This window comes from Drosophila miranda, assembly GCF_003369915.1.
Source record: "Drosophila miranda strain MSH22 chromosome Y unlocalized genomic scaffold, D.miranda_PacBio2.1 Contig_Y2_pilon, whole genome shotgun sequence".
NCBI classification, from domain to species: domain Eukaryota; kingdom Metazoa; phylum Arthropoda; class Insecta; order Diptera; family Drosophilidae; genus Drosophila; species Drosophila miranda.
The window spans coordinates 31,059,418-31,075,821 of NW_022881614.1; the positions used below are offsets into that span (position 1 = coordinate 31,059,418).

Here is a 16,404-nt window from a genome sequence, read left to right on the forward strand (position 1 = left end):
CTGCTTCGGCAAAAATTCTGGCCTATTGGTGGACGCAAATATGTTGCGGGAATCATTCGCAAATGTGTTAGATGCTTTCGTTTGAATCCAGTGCTGAGGGAACATATCATGGGAAACTTGCCTGCGGATCGCGTAAGGACTAATCCAGCATTCTACACAACGGGCGTTGATTTTTGCGGACCCTTTTATCACAAGTCGGAAGTCAGAAGCAGGCCTCCTATCAAATGTTACATCGCTGTCTTCGTATGCTTTAGCACCAAAGCAACTCATTTGGAAGTCGTTCGGGATCTATCTACAGAATCCTTTCTGGCAGCATTAAGGCGTTTTATAAGTCTACGTCCCAAACCTCGAATCATCTGGTCAGAAAATGAGCTTTTGGAGCTTCGGCAAATGTTCCTCAGCGATCCTCATACGTCGGCTGTGTCACATCTCTGCGTTTCTAGTGGAATCGATTGGAAATTCATCCCCCCTCGCTCACCACATTTTGGGGGTTTGTGGGAGGCGGCTGTTAAAGCAGCTAAATATCATTTTCATCGCATCGTCGGGACCTACATTTTTACTCTTGATGAAATTCAGACCTTGGCTTGTGAAATCTCTGCTTTGTTAAATTCCCGTACGCTTTATGCAATTACAGAAAGTCCCGATGATCTAGATGTGCTCACGCCAAACCACTTTCTCAATGGAGCCCCGAAAGCTGCATTCGACGAGCCAGATGTGGCGCATCTCCGGGTCAACCTACTTAGTCGATGGCAGCGGCTGTGTCAAATGAAGCAGGCGTTTTGGAGAAAATGGAGCACGGCGTATCTTTCGATTCTTCAGGAGCGGAGCAAGTGGCGGTCATCGTCTCCAAACATCAAGCTAGGAGCGCTCATCATGATCAAGGAGGAAACGCTGCCACCATTAAGGTGACCGCTTGGCCGCATTGAGAGCGTCATCCCAGGAAAAGATGGAACCATCAGAGTAGCCGTCATCCGCACTCAAAGAGGCCTTTTCAAGAGGGCCGTTGGAAAAATAGCGGTTCTGCCCCTTCAGGATGTATCTGTTGAAAGCCTTTGCCTTCCAACGGGGGGTGAATGTTTAGAGCAGAACCCAGCCGATTAGCTGCTTGCCAAATAGCACCTAATTCTTGGCCCTCAGCCGCTTATTTTGTTTGTTACTTATGTCTGTCACTCATTTGTTTGTTAAATCTTTGCGCGTGCTTTCCCTGCTAAACGCTCTCTGCCAGCTCGCTCTTCGCTATCTCCGCTTTGCGTCTGCCTACCGACGTCAGCCGAGCGAAGCTGCGCTTAGCGATCGGAGCGGCAATGTAAAGGGCAGGCAAGCCACACTTGCAATTTGGATGTCACGCATTAAAGAACATATCGTAATTTTATTTCTGCGGCGAGTTTTATTTAATTCGATATAATTAGTCGGCCGATTGGGGATAAAAAACATTATCTCCACAGCCTCCTTGGAACAGCGCACGTTTAACTACAACCTTTCCAAAGCTAGGCGAGTGGTGGAAAATGCATTTGGGCATTTAAAAGCCAGATTTCGAATAATCGGAAAAGGTCTTGATAGCCACCACAAAAATAATAGCGCCATAATAATGAGCTGTTGTATTTTACACAATATATTAAATATGCACAACAGCGCGATTAATGAAAATTGGGAGCTTGCAAGAAATGAGCAGCGCGAACAGCCCGATACCAGCAACAGTTCTGCTGACTTTAATCAGTCAGCAGAACAGATACGATCTGCAATCGCAAAATATTGTGTAGACCGTAATGAAAATTAAAAACTTATTTATTTTTATTTTTTAAAACTTCTAATAAGTCGTTCTGGAATTTTGTTTGGGTGCTGATCAAGTCCTGCACCATCTTCTCCTGCCTAACGTCGTGCTCCTCCTTCTTTCTGTGGTGGTCCTTTTGTTGTTCGAGACGCTCCTGGGCGATCTCTGCCAGCCACGAAATGTCGGTCTTTTTCTTTTTCTTTGGCGGACGCCCAGACAAGGTGCTGGAGCTACAAGATCCGTCCAGGTCCATCTCAATAATATCCGAAAAGAACTCACCAGGATCTGCAATGAACACCTTAAATGAAATATATTTTTTTTAGCAATAAATTAATAAAACTTACTGTCGTTGTCCAATGTGCTCTGCTCCATGTTGTTTGCACTCAAGATGCCAAATCAGCGAACTTCAGTTCAGCGCCCTGAATGTGACGGTCAACCGGCGGTAATCTGATATCTTGCACATGCCGCAAGATCAGCATTATCGCTTATGCCAAGTCGGCTTACCGACTGTAGCTTTGTAGCTCTAAGTACATATATTTTGTAGCTTTGCATTCTTTGGCAATTAAATACTTTTGATTCAGCTTATGCCCCAGCTTGCTGGTGGCTCCTAGTTTTAGTTCTGTTCTTATAACGAAAGCTAACGCTTGTTAATAAACCTTGCTCCGGCAACCAGCCGTAAACACTTTGAACTATTAATTCTATACCACTGTACCACAAGGCCAGTGATAAGAGAGACAGTTATCTCTCCAACATAATCTTCATAAAGGATTCTATACCACGGAACCCGCACGAGGACCACCGCATCAAGCAGCTAAGGCTACTTGGACATACGGACAACTTAATTTACACATGTGAATTTTTGCGTGGTCCGCGCAAATCTTCAATTTTCTCCTTCCATATGTCAATCAGCAGGCTCTCAAGCGCGGCACTCCATTTCACCCTGCCGCCTGCTGTTGTTCTCTTGTTTGCTGCATTTTGTAATAATATTATATATTATAAACAATAAAAAACAAATATATCTATTCAACGTACCACTGGCACTAAATCCATTTTATTAATAAGTTTTTAGAAAATTTGGTCTGCTGTCCTTCCGAGCTGTTCTGTTGTTGTTTTTGTTTTTTGTTAATTTTGTCACAATGATTGTTTACGTTTTCGCAGTGAATACCATTTTTCCATTGGGAATGACAATTATTCAGAGTTGCATTTGAAAACCATCGGCTTCCTATCGCATAGAAACGTGCGGTTTAGGAACATCCAAAATGGATGGTGGACTAACTGGGAAATTTTCGGAACGGCAAAACCTTACGGACCATCCCCGAAATGGATGGTGGATGGTCGTCAGTGTGAATAGCCTATTACTAGGAACTACATGCATTTTGGCGAGAGTGTGCCTGTCGAATGCGTTACCACTAAGCAGTCTGTTGATTCTTTTAGCGTCAATGGCTTTAAGCTTAGTTTTATTTAGGAACCACGGTTTGGATGATGTTGAGGGGAAAAGCGAGCAGTAACCTCGGTGCTTGATACTAGCAAACTCGGCGTATTCTCTCTCCCATTCTGCTTTTAAGATTCTGTGTATTTCGCACATAGCGTCTTTAAGGTTCCATTTAACCACTGTGTATTTTTCTCGTCTGTGGGCTTCTTTGGCTGCTGCGTCAACTGAAGTGTTCTGAGGGATGTTAGCGTGTCCGGGAATGTAGTGAACCTCTACAGTTCTTAGATGTGGATTTTGTTGGATCTTTTCTCTGATTTTGTGGGCGATAGAGTTATCCTGAATGTTCTTCGCCAGAATGAGGGCCCCGTTTCTGCTGTCTGTCAGGAGCGCGACACGAGGAAAATTGTACAAAATAGCATGGTATAATGCCCTCTCGATAGCAAGGAGCTCGGCGGACAACGAGGAAAGGGTTTTGTGCGTGTAATAGCTATCTAAAAAACCTGTCCTATCGTGCAGGAAAGCGGCGCTGGAATGCCCATCTGCGACTGACCCATCCGTGTAATAGATTTCAAAACCACCATTTGTCAGCTGATCCTTCTTTTCCCCGTGGAGCAGCATGATACCTGCCTGGTCTATAGCGTGCTTGTTGGGTGCAGAACCCTTGAAAAATTCTAAGTCGGAGCTAATTTTAGTGCAAAACGAAGCTGTGTTCAAACTCCCGATATGCCTTAGCGTAGCCCGTGTTTAAATCCCTATTTGCTGACACTGTTTCACTTGCTGGGAGATTAAATGCAAACACCTTAACCAACTCTTTCGCCGCCAGGAATCTGATCCTGTAGTCCGGGGGAAGTTCTCCTGCCATGTGATATATGATAGGAACGGGAGTGCAGATTATCAGACCCAGCTACTTTCTGAGGTGATGGTTGCAGTGGGATTTGATTTTGGCCAAGGCAGATTTGGACAGGTTGCAGAATGATGAGCACGCGTACTCTAGCCTACTTCTGACAAATGCCTTGTAAAATATAAGCCCTCTTTTGAAGCTGATACCATAGTGACACCCACTGAGTAATCTGAGAAACGCACAGTTTCTGTTCGATTCCGAGATGGCCAGATCAATGTGACCAGAGGCTGAGTTGTTTGCTGAGATAGTCCTGCCTAGGTATTTGATCTGCTCTACTTGTCTGATCTAAACTCCTTGATGCGAGATATTTAGCGCAGCTCTACGATTGTTGAAGTAAATCACTTTAGACTTCACCGGATTGAATGATAGGTTTAGCCTATTGCATTTTTCTTCGAACTTATCTATACTGTCCTCCAGCACCCCTTTCGCAATGGATACGTCTTTATGAAAAAAAACTATGAAAAAGTCATCAGCATACTGAAACAGTAAGCAGTTATGACTGTTAATATCATGTAGTTCGGCTGTGTAAAGGTTAAAAAGGGTTGGGCTGAGACAGCTACCCTGGCTAACACCTCTGTTCACCTCTACCTCGCTTTTGCCCTTTATGAGAATTCGTCTGTTAAGGAAGCTGGAGATCCAAGCCGTGAGGCTTGTATTGAACCGCATATCCCTCATCCTGTGCTCGAGTGTGTCCACTCTTACGCAGTCGAACGCTCTTTGTAAATCTAGGCAAGCTGCGACAACCTGACAACCCCTCGCCTTCAGCGCCAGAACTTTGTTGATAAGGTCGTTGATGCAAAGAGCCGTGGACCTGTTTCTCCTGAAGGCATAGGACCTGACCGGCAGCAGGTCACAGTTTGCTATGTGCTCGTCCAACTTCAACTTTATCAACCCCTCTATGGATTTAAACAGCGTGTTAATCAAACAAATCGGCCTATGGTTTTGGAAGGAAGTAGGGTCTGCATTCTTCTTGGGGATGGGTACCACTTTTATCCTGCGCCAGACTCAGGGATGACGCCACTCAGCCATACTTTATTTATAATTTCAAAAATGTCTTGTTTTTTCCCACTTGGTAGCTTTTGAAGCATCCTGAACGAGATGCCATCAGGGCCTCTAGCCGAATTGGGGTTCGTGGTTTTTAGGAAGGCCAGGAATTCTTCCAGTTCCAGGGGTTCCGGGTCGTCTGGTCCTAACAAAGGGGCAGGAATTTAGGGGGCCTACTGTTTGACGTGGATGGGGTTACTTTAACCATATTGAGAAAGTTTTTGTCATCTTCGTTCGTCCATTTGTTCCCTACATTTTTGATTTGACCGTATTTTTTGATGTTCTTCACCCTGCTCCACATAGAGGGCGATGAGGAGACCTCTTCTATAAACTTGGAAAAGTTGCGCTTTCTAAGATTTTTACGTGATTTTGTAGATTTTTGTCAGCTTCTAAGGTTGCTCTGGCATCAGCCAATTTTTTGGTGAGGTAGAATTTTTGCCTGCAAGCGTTTCTCACGCGAAAAAGTTTTTCCGTTTCCTCGTTCCACCATTTCTTAGCAACGTACTTGTTCTTGCTTGGGAATGTGAGCGTTTTTTTTAAGGTCAGGGATTTCACTTTTTCATTGAGCTCCTCCAGATTTGAGAAATCACTTGCACCCAGAATCCGGGCTATTCTGTTGTGAAGGATCTTCTTGCCTTGGAGGGGGGCATTTAGGCCTTGCACTGATAATACAATTGGGAAGTGGTTGCTATTCGTAATTTTTGTTTTGAGGACTTGCCAGGTAATAGTTCCATTTCTGTAGTTCGAAAAAGAAAGGTCAAGAACGGAGAATTGAGATGGGCTCCTGGAGAAGGTTGGCTGGCGAACCGTCGTTTAGGCAGATAAATCCGGCCTACCGGGTGGAATTCTCAATGCTGCGACCCTTGCGATCACAGATCGGACTTCCCCAGATAGAAGACCTAGCGTTGAAGTCCCCGCCCACTATTGAGGGTATGTCAAGCGAAGCCGCGAATTCGAAAAACTTTTTTGTGCCCGATTTAAACTGTGAAACTGTTGTTGATGGCGGTGCATATATGCTAAAAATATTGAAATTGCTCTTGAGGTTTAATGTTTTTATTCCTAAAATTTCCAAGTCGTTCTCTATTTTTAAAATGCTGAATTGAATGTTTTTCCTGACGTAGATGCCAACCCCGCCGTAGCCGTCCTCTCTGGGCCTGCAGAAAAAGTTAGTCTAAAATGCTGCGGTCCGCGTTGTTCAGCACCCAAATCTCTGAGAGGATGGCAATATCTATTGCGTTCTTGTCTAGGAACATTGAGAGGAGCTGTTTGTTGTTGTTGTGTGTCAGACTTTGAATATTTAGCTGAAGAATCTTCATTGTTGGATGTTTTGAGAACCAACTGCCATCCCTTGGGCAATCTGACGCCTATCTAGTTCTGCGTTGGAAGCATTGACAAATTCTCTAATTTCCTTAATAAATTTATTCGCTAAAGAATCCCCTTTAATGATGTTGTTTGGATCAATCAGGAACGCTGTGAGTTTGGATCCTAGTGCGTTTAGCTTATCCTGGGCCAGAGAAGATGCCACGGATGAAGATCTAACAAATTTCTCGCTCATTTGGACGCAGTCTGAGTTTATTGAGTTCTTCCACTCTGCCATGTTGGCTGCTGCCTTGACCGCCTCTGCGTTCCGGGCGGCAACCCTATTGGATTTGGTCACTTCCGCGAAAGAGGTGACAGAATGAATTTCCCTGGCGGACTCTAAGCTGTTATTTAAGAATTCAGGGGAGCGGTTAGATTGCCAACTGGGTGTAGGAAATTCCCCTTGATCCCTTAGGTTGGGGGAAGTTCTATCAAAAAGGATCGGATATCTAGCCTTGACCTCAGCTCTAGTTAGGTTTTCCAGTGTCATACACTTTTAAATGGCGTACGCTTTTTTCCTGGCCTCACACTGCGGGTGGGTGGCAGCATGTTCCCCCTTGCAGTTAGCACAGACCAGCCCTGAGCAGATAATATCTTTGCTGTGATCTTGTCCGCACTTGAAACATTTCGCTCCACTCTTGCAATGTTGCGCCAGATGGCCAAACCTAAAACACCTGAAACATTGAATAAGCTGAACAAAAGGTTTCACTTCTACTTTAGAATATAGAAAATTGATTTTGGTTGGTAACTGCTCTCCTCTGAACCAGAGTTTCACCCTGCCAGTAGGTACACGTTCCCCCGATGCTCTATACCTTCGCGTAATCCGAACTATCTCCTCAATTGGGATATCCGAGGTTACAAGCTCCGCTAGCAGTTCCTCCGAGTAGTGCCCGGGGATCCCAAAAATTAACCCTGCTTTTTGGACGAAGTGCCTTGTTATGATCCGCCTCTTTGCCACCCTGGCCTATCGTTCCCAGCTAGCTCACGGGGAAGTCAGGGGTGTTTCCGACCCGATAAGCCAGGGGACGGATTGAACAAAACAAAAAAACATACAAAAAAACAAATCTAATTTATAGGACAGACTTGTCCTCGTTGGCACTTTCGTCAGCGGGGATAGTTGGTTTCGTTATCCCTAGCAGGGTCCCACCCTTCCATGAGCGCCACCTTTTGAATTCGCTCCCTTTTCATAATCAGGGTCCCGCTCTTCTTCTCGCTCTCGTCCCACCCAACTACCGTTTTCTATTCACTCATGACTCTTTTCAAATATTCCTTTTATATCCATTATATTTTCTTATTTATCTTGAACATTATTATTTAATAATAATTAATAATCTAGGTTTATATAAAGGAAACAAATACTAACACAAAAATACTACCAAAAAAAATAAAACCTATTTCGGCCGAGTTGGCAGCCCCCTTTGATAGAGGTTGTTGCTTCCTGATGCTTGCTGATGTTTACGTTTAATAGTGGTGTTTTTTGTATGATCGTGATATTTTGTTTAATTGTGGGTCGGACGGGTGTAGATGTGTGAAATGTGGTGATGTTATGTGATGTGTTATGAATGAGGGTATACATGCGTGGGTTGTGTGTGATGTGGGTGGATGAAGGTGGGTGTGTGTGAATCGTGTGTGTGTATTTCTGCTTTGAAGTCCGGATTCTTTCCCCGGGGGGGGTGGTGTGTGGGGACAGAAACGTGTCTCCAGTCGGTGCTCCGCTGACGGTCCCTTGGTGCCGGTGCTCCGCTGACGGTTCTCGCATCAGTTTCCCGGCCTGGCCAGTACCGGGATGCTGCTGCCGATGTCCGCCGCTTCTGCTGATGTTGATGCCTGCCGCTGATGTCTTGGTGGGATCGTCGTCTCCACGATCACCAATTTTTTTTCCTTTTTTTCTTTTAGGGCACGTGCGGCCTCCACTATTCTCCACCGGAAACTCTCTCTTTTTTCTTCCTCGCCCCGTTTCCTTTTCTCCCACGCAACTCTGCCACTGCTTCCCAGGATCCACTGTAGATGCCGCTGTCTCTTTCTTCTCCAGCCCTGATACCTATCGGCTCTCTCCAAAACCGCCCATAACACCACACTACCGTTTCCAGGATTACTCCGCCGAAACGGGAGTGCCAAGCTAGCGGGCTTTTTCAATTAAGGGGCCCCAAACGTAGGCCATCGCCCACACCCTGAGATTGAGAGCCTCTGGCTCCATAGACTGAGATGCCTGGGCTACTGCTTCAGATCCTTTGCGTGAAACACCCCAATACGTGAGCCTTGCAACGTCTCCAGCTCGTATAGACTGTTGCCCATACTCCGGATCACTCGGCACTTGACGTATTTTGGGCTGAACTTCGCGTTGATGTTGTTTTTAAATTTGCTCAACACGAAATTGCGCTTATATATCTCCTGACCCGGTGAGTACCTAATTTCTCGAGCTTTTCGATTATACCTGTTCTTCGCTCTGTTGTAGGCTTCATGAGAGTTTCCTCGGACCTCATCTCGGACTATCTCCATCTTGTCACTCCTCGCCAAGGGTGACATTTGTGCATCATTTAGGGCGCCCAGTCTGCGTGCCAATTGTATATAGCGCTCCTAGCCACACACTGGATCTCCGTCAGCTTCTCGTCCCAGCGCGTGTGATCCTCACTAGCGTATGTCCTTATTGCTGCCAGTACAGTCTGGTTCACTCGTTCGGCCGCGTTCGCCTGCGGTGCATAGTTCCCCGACTTCAGGTGCGTTATGCTTCTCCTATCCAGGAATTGAGAGAATTCAGCTGACACAAATTGCTTTCCATTATCGGTATGCACTATTTCAGGCACGCCAAACTGCGCAAAAACCTCGGCGTGCAAGAATCGGATCACGGCCGAAGACGTCGCCTTAGGCAAAGCCTTCAACCAGACATATCTGGACATGTGATCGAGGACTATTAGTATGACCACAATTGCCACTTCGAGTCCTCGGATATGGACCCAGGAAATCCAGGTACAGTTTTTGAATCGGCCTCTCGGTTCTGGTTTCGGCCCCCATGAGTGGACGGTGAACCTGTGTTGAATGTTTTGTTTCTTTGCAGGTGTTACAATCAGCCACATATGCCTTCACCTGCACGGTCATCCGGGGCCAATAATAGAACTGTCGCAGCCGTCCCAGTGTCCTCGCGATTCCTTCAGGTCTGGGAATTCATCCTCATCGCTCTGGACCGACTCAATTTTTCTTCGGTATTCTTCATCCTCGAAGGCTGTGGTGTCGAACTCCAGGAAGTCGATAGCGTCCACGTCAAAGGGACGTGGCAGCATATCGGCGACGATATTTTCCTTTCCTTTGCGGTGCTCGATTTCGAAGTCATAAGCCTGGAGAGCCAACGACCACCTGGCTAGCCTCCCATCCAGGGCTTTGAATCGCATGAGCCACTGCAAACTCGCGTGATCTGTTATCACCGTGAATGGCATCAGTTCTACGTATGCACGGAACTTCTCTATGGCTCTTACCGCCGCCAGACACTCCTTCTCTGGCACGCTATAGTTGAGCTGTGCCCCTCTTAGCTTCGCCGAAAAGAATGCGATCGGGTGCTCTGCTCCTTCATCATCCCTCTGGAAGAGAACTGCTCCAATCCCCACGTGGCTCGCATCACACTGGATGAAGAAGTGCTTCTTAAAGTCTGGGTGATGTAGCACGGGGGCACTGGTAAGTGCTTTTTTGAGCTCCTCGAACGATTTTCCTGCCTCCTCCGTCAGCTTAAATTGCCCTTTTCCTTTCAGACAGTCTGTCAGAGGAGCCGAGAGTGCCGAGAAATTTCGGATAAACCGCCGATACCAGCCAGCTGTCCCCAAAAATCTCCGGATTTGTCTCACGTTCCTTGGCATTGGTATTTGGGTGATCGCCTGTACTTTCTCCGGATCTGTCCTAAGTGCGCCGTCGCCTACGATGTACCCTAAATACTTTAAATATTTATAGCCGAATTTCGATTTTTTTCTTCCAATTGTCAGGTTTGCCTCCTTGAGACACTTGGCCACTTCCTCTAACAGGTGTATATGCTCCTCAAACGTCCGGGAAATAACTAGTAGATCGTCTAAGTATACAAAGACATGGCTTCGGAGTCGTTGTGGAATTACTCGATCCATCAACCGACACAGCCGTTGGGCTGCATTGCACAACCCGAAGGGCATCGATTTAAATTGATAGAGTGGTCTGCCCGGCACCGTGAATGCTGTGTACGTCCGACTTTCAGGCTCCAGCTCTATCTGCCAAAATGCGTGCTTTAAATCGATGCTGCTGATGTACACCGTATCCTCTACGCGGCTCAGAATTGACTCGATGCTCTGCAGCGGGTAAGCATCCTTCACGGTTAATTTGTTTAGTTTCCGCGCATCCAGACACAATCGGTTTTTTCCCGGCTTACGTACCAGCGTCACGCGGTTGCTCCACGGGCTCTCGCTGGTTTCGATGACTCCGAGGCGCAACATTTCGTCCACCTCGGCAAACAACAGCTCTTGCACCGCGGGAGACACCGGGTAGAATCGCTCCTTTACGGGTACGGCTCCCTCGATTAATTGAATTTCGTGCCTTTCGAGCGTCGTTCTTCCCAAACCATGTGTGTCGAATGCCCTGAAGTTGTTCTTCATCTGGTCCAGACGTGTCTGCTGCGTGTGCGTCAATTCGTGCGGTTCCGTTGGTCTACTCCTAGTCAGCACCTCAGCATCAATTTCGGCTAATTCCTTGTGTCGTTCTAGGCCTACTATATGCGGAGCCAGACCAAACTTCCGCCAGAAATCGACCCCTAGGTACAGCGGTTGTTTCAGCGAGGGACACAGGAACAACTCCATAGTCTGCTTCTGGCCTCCATACGTCATTACTGTCGACACATGTCCCAGTATTTTATGAGGAGTGCCGCCCGCTGTTTGTACTGAGAATTTCTTTATGCCTTGAAGTTTCAGCTCCAATTCTCCTATCAGTTCCAGGCCACCTTTCCCCAGAAGGCTCACCGATGCCCCTGTATCCAGTAGTCCCATCAGCGTCCTCGGGCCCAACTTCACTCGTGCGAATGGCCTGTCATCCTGACGAATTGCCGAGTGGACTGCAGCACACACCTGGAGCCGCCTTCTCTTTCGCCCCTGAAACCTGTCCCGAGCCCGCTGTGCTCTGACTGCTCCCGTTCGGATACTCTCATCGAGTTCGTCCCCCATTATCCGATTCCTGGCCTGTTCGTACTGCCGCTGTCTTTCCTTTATCGGCTTGCGCTCGGACCATCTAGCTTCGGGTAATACCGCTTGGTTAACCTTATATATGGTAGTATAAATATTCTTATTGCTACTTCTTTCCTTAGGGGTATCTAATTTAACGTTGGAGGGCCTATCTATTGGCTGCTTCGCGGCGACGTGGAACTCGACTCCTCCAATTGCGTCGTGCTCCTTTTCGCGTTTCCCGGCCGACATTTAGGACATTTAGGGAGGATGACCCCGGCCAGCCCGCACTTGTAGCAGAACAGGTTACGTACGGCCGAGTCACACTCAAAATAGGTGTGACCCGGCTGAGCGCAATTCCAGCACTTCAGCTGGGTGCGGTCGCCTCCGGATTCCCTCGTCCTATGGACAGCATCCAATGCCTCGGTCTGTTCCTCCGGGTCGTGAGTGTTCGCATCCAATTCATGTACTTTGTGATCTTCCCTGCGCCTACTACCCCCATGGTCTGGACCGCTCCTTGTCCATCGCGTCGCCAGCAGTTTCTCGGCGTCCGCACACTCTTCTCGCAGCTTCTGGAGATTTGGTATCTGCATTGGATAAATCACCCTCGAAATTGCATCCCTAATATTGATCTTTATGATCTTTATTAGATCATAATCCGAGAACGGATTCAGCAATCTCGACCTCAACACCAACATCTCCTGGATGTACTGGTCCGCCGACTCCCCGTGGCGTTGTCGGCGTTCCCTGAGCTCTTGCTCTCGCTCGAACTCTGTCCGACGAACTTGAAACTGCTGCTGGAGACCATATCTCAGATTCGGCCAGTCCGGCATTCCTACCGTCCGCACATGCATCCAGTACCAATCCCTTGCGTGGCCACTGACCAATGTGTGAAAGGCTTTCAACACCTCCGCCCACGGTACCTGATACGACGCCTGTAGATGCTCCACCCGGAATATGAATTCCGCCACGGGCATCCCCTTTGGATCGCCGTCGAAGCTAAGTCCCCATCTTCGTATCTGCACTTGCTCCTGCCTAGCCTCTCCGAAACTCGGTCGATTCCTGTTAGGGTTTGCTCCTGCGCCCATCCCGTTGAACAGCCACTCCTCCACGGGTCTCTGATCGGCTTGGGTCCTCTGATCGGCCTCCAATGTTCGGTTGTCCACGAACAAGTGCGTTGGATGTGCTTGCTGGTTCGCGGGTGCTTCCTCTTGACCTCCTCCCAGACTGGTTGCGTTTGGTCCCCGATTCCTTCCATTCGCATCACTCGCCGTTCGCTCCGCTTTTAACGAACCCACCACAGCGTTGATCTCTCGCATGAATTCTAGCATGTCTGCTTGAATTGACGATCTCAGCGCTTCCATTTGCTGCCCGAGCGACGCTCGGTAGGTCTCCTGTGCTTGGGCTAAGGCTGCGTTCACGGCTGAGCTTAACTCGGACGGTAACACCAGGTCCTTACGGGTTCGCTGTTGACCTCCTACCGCTCCGGCCTCTGGGTCCTCCTGGTACAACCCCGCAAGTACGTTTTCCGCCACTTGCGACGGCTCTTCCGGCCTACTGCCGGCTTTACCGTCCTGGGACCGAGTCGTCGGCATGTTGTACGGCTGGTACCTGCGCTGTGCCTCTGGGCTACGCCTTGTCTTTCCCGACCCTTTAAAAATCTCCGGGTCACTCATCAACCAATTTTCTTAACGTACTCCTTTCCTTCGTCTATTCCCTATCTACTTAACTATCTTGGTGATAAATAAATTGGATTGTTTATTATCTGACTACCCTACTCCACTAAACACCTAGTTCCTGGCTAATTAATCCTCAATACCTTCAATCGAAACGAGAAAACAAATAAATAAATAGTGCAATAAATAAATAAGCGAATAATTAATTCCATGTTTAGATAACCAAATAAATAAATCTAAATACATACATCGGTTAATTTAAATCAATAAATTGATAAATCTAAATATCCAAACTGATTCAATCAAATAAATAAACACCTACATCTACAATTAATCGCCTAATTAAATGCCACACTAAATAACTAAATACTTCCTCTCCCAAACAAAAACTCTTTTTCCGATGACTTGCCTAATGCCTACTTCTAAAATTGCTTCCAAACAATGCTAGCGAGGATCGTCAGTCCTCAAAAAAAAATGATTTCCCTTTGGGTTTTCTTGCTTCGGCTTTCCAATAGTAAATCACTAACAAAAAAACATATAATTCCCAAACTGCTTCAGACAAAAATTCACCTTTAATTTGTTTGGTGGGACGAGAGACAACTGCATTAATTGTTTTGCAGGTGAGCGGACCCCCTTCTTTTCCCCTTGCTATTTACCTTCGCTTACTTTTTCTGAGTGCCAACTCCCTTTGCTGTTTCCTCCCTCAGATCACCGTGGATCCCCCAGAATCGGACAACGACGTTAATGCCTCTGGACATAGCCCGGACCACGACTCGACAGATCCTCCGGCACCTCTTCCTCTTTTCAGATCCAGACAGCGAGCTCCACGAGTCGGACAACGAGGCTACTACCACCTGGTAATACCTGGACCACAACTCGGGACACACACTTCCTTCCCTTCTACCTCCGATACATAACTACCATGTCCCTTTTCCTCTCTTCTACTCCTCTCAGCGGCTACGACGGCTAGGATTTATTCCCGGCTCGCGGACCGGCTGAGTTTCGTTCTACCAGGGTTACATTTTACACCGGGTCTTTAAGACTCGCGCTTAAAATCGATCCCTTCTATTACCATTGGGCGCCATTTGTTATGATCCGCCTCTTTGCCACCCTGGCCTATCGTTCCCAGCTAGCTCACGGGGAAGTCAGGGGTGTTTCCGACCCGATAAGCCAGGGGACGGATTGAACAAAACAAAAAAAACAAATCTAATTTATAGGACAGACTTGTCCTCGTTGGCACTTTCGTCAGCGGGGATAGTTGGTTTCGTTATCCCTAGCAGGGTCCCACCCTTCCATGAGCGCCACCTTTTGAATTCGCTCCCTTTTCATAATCAGGGTCCCGCTCTTCTTCTCGCTCTCGTCCCACCCAACTACCGTTTTCTATTCACTCATGACTCTTTTCAAATATTCCTTTTATATCCATTATATTTTCTTATTTATCTTGAACATTATTATTTAATAATAATTAATAATCTAGGTTTATATAAAGGAAACAAATACTAACACAAAAATACTAACAAAAAAAAAAACCCTATTTCGGCCGAGTTGGCAGCCCCCTTTGATAGAGGTTGTTGCTTCCTGATGCTTGCTGATGTTTACGTTTAATAGTGGTGTTTTTTGTATGATCGTGATATTTTGTTTAATTGTGGGTCGGACGGGTGTAGATGTGTGAAATGTGGTGATGTTATGTGATGTGTTATGAATGAGGGTATACATGCGTGGGTTGTGTGTGATGTGGGTGGATGAAGGTGGGTGTGTGTGAATCGTGTGTGTGTATTTCTGCTTTGAAGTCCGGATTCTTTCCCCGGGGGGGGGCTGGTGTGTGGGGACAGAAACGTGTCTCCAGTCGGTGCTCCGCTGACGGTCCCTTGGTGCCGGTGCTCCGCTGACGGTTCTCGCATCAGTTTCCCGGCCTGGCCAGTACCGGGATGCTGCTGCCGATGTCCGCCGCTTCTGCTGATGTTGATGCCTGCCGCTGATGTCTTGGTGGGATCGTCGTCTCCACGATCACCAATTTTTTTTCCTTTTTTTCTTTTAGGGCACGTGCGGCCTCCACTATTCTCCACCGGAAACTCTCTCTTTTTTCTTCCTCGCCCCGTTTCCTTTTCTCCCACGCAACTCTGCCACTGCTTCCCAGGATCCACTGTAGATGCCGCTGTCTCTTTCTTCTCCAGCCCTGATACCTATCGGCTCTCTCCAAAACCGCCCATAACAGCCTAAAGATTCGGGTTGAGTACCCTTGAGCAGCGAAAACACTGTTTTCCACTAGCCCGTTTGCACACTCCGCCGACCCGCACACAATCTTGCACCTGCCATAGCCCATTCTAGCAACCTCCAGCAGATCGGATAGATCAAACTGGTTTATAGAAATTCTGGCATTATTCGCACTCATTTTGTCGATACAAACAATGTATGGGCCTTTATGCCCCTCATAATACTTGTTAACGATGATTTTGCGGTTACTTCCGTTTTTCGTACTCACGGAAGCCACACAAACCGCGTCAGTCTTCTCTCTCTCTTTCGTCAAGAAATGTTTGATGTCATGCTTGTTGTCGTGTTCGTGGACATGTTTGTCGACACGTTCGTCGACAAGTTTGGTTTCTTGCACAGCAGTTTAGAAGCCAAAAGCTGCGGAGCCGTTTTTGCCGCCATCCTTGCTCCTACCCGCATGGCGGATTTAGCTTCTCCTTCCCTTTTTTTCAGCGTTTCCATGCGAACTTTAACTCCCGTCGCCTTCTCCGTGGCCATCCTTGTTTTTCCTATGCTTGCCATGCTTCTCAGGGTCCAGACGGAGTTCCAAGAGCCGTTTTAAGAGTTATTCCGGAACGCCATGCAGTAAATTCCAGGTTTTTCGACTTAATTGATGAAGCTTTGGGAATTTCTTCGCGCCGCCTTCGTAGGCGTGTGAGGCGCCCCCAGAAGCTTCAGAAAATGTCTTTTTGATTAAAACTATCAGCGAACGGCTTGAAATATGTTAATTTTTTCCTTCCTTACCCTCCAAGAGGTGCGCCAGCCGAGGAGTATGTCCCTCGGAGCTATCGAGAAAGATACGAGCCAGC

The 16,404-nt window shown here is 47.2% G+C and overlaps 1 protein-coding gene across 3 annotated transcripts in view; it reads right to left on the reverse strand.

Annotated features, from left to right (window-relative positions):
* Positions 1–1,583: 1,583 nt before the first annotated feature.
* LOC117193175 overlaps positions 1,584–16,404 on the reverse strand; it is a 98,458-nt gene continuing 83,637 nt past the window's right edge. Inside the window, exons 1-3 of one of the 3 annotated variants that reach the window (XM_033397912.1) lie at positions 2,920–2,935; positions 2,116–2,739; positions 1,584–2,056 (exon numbers count right to left, since the gene is read on the reverse strand). In XM_033397912.1, the coding sequence (XP_033253803.1) occupies positions 1,782–2,056; positions 2,116–2,143 (303 nt within the window). In that variant the 5' untranslated portion in view covers positions 2,144–2,739; positions 2,920–2,935 and the 3' untranslated portion in view covers positions 1,584–1,781. Of the gene's footprint in view, positions 2,057–2,115; positions 2,740–2,803; positions 2,822–2,919; positions 2,936–16,404 lie in introns of those variants that run through there. The other 2 variants (XM_033397911.1, XM_033397910.1) reach the window with 2 other exon arrangements.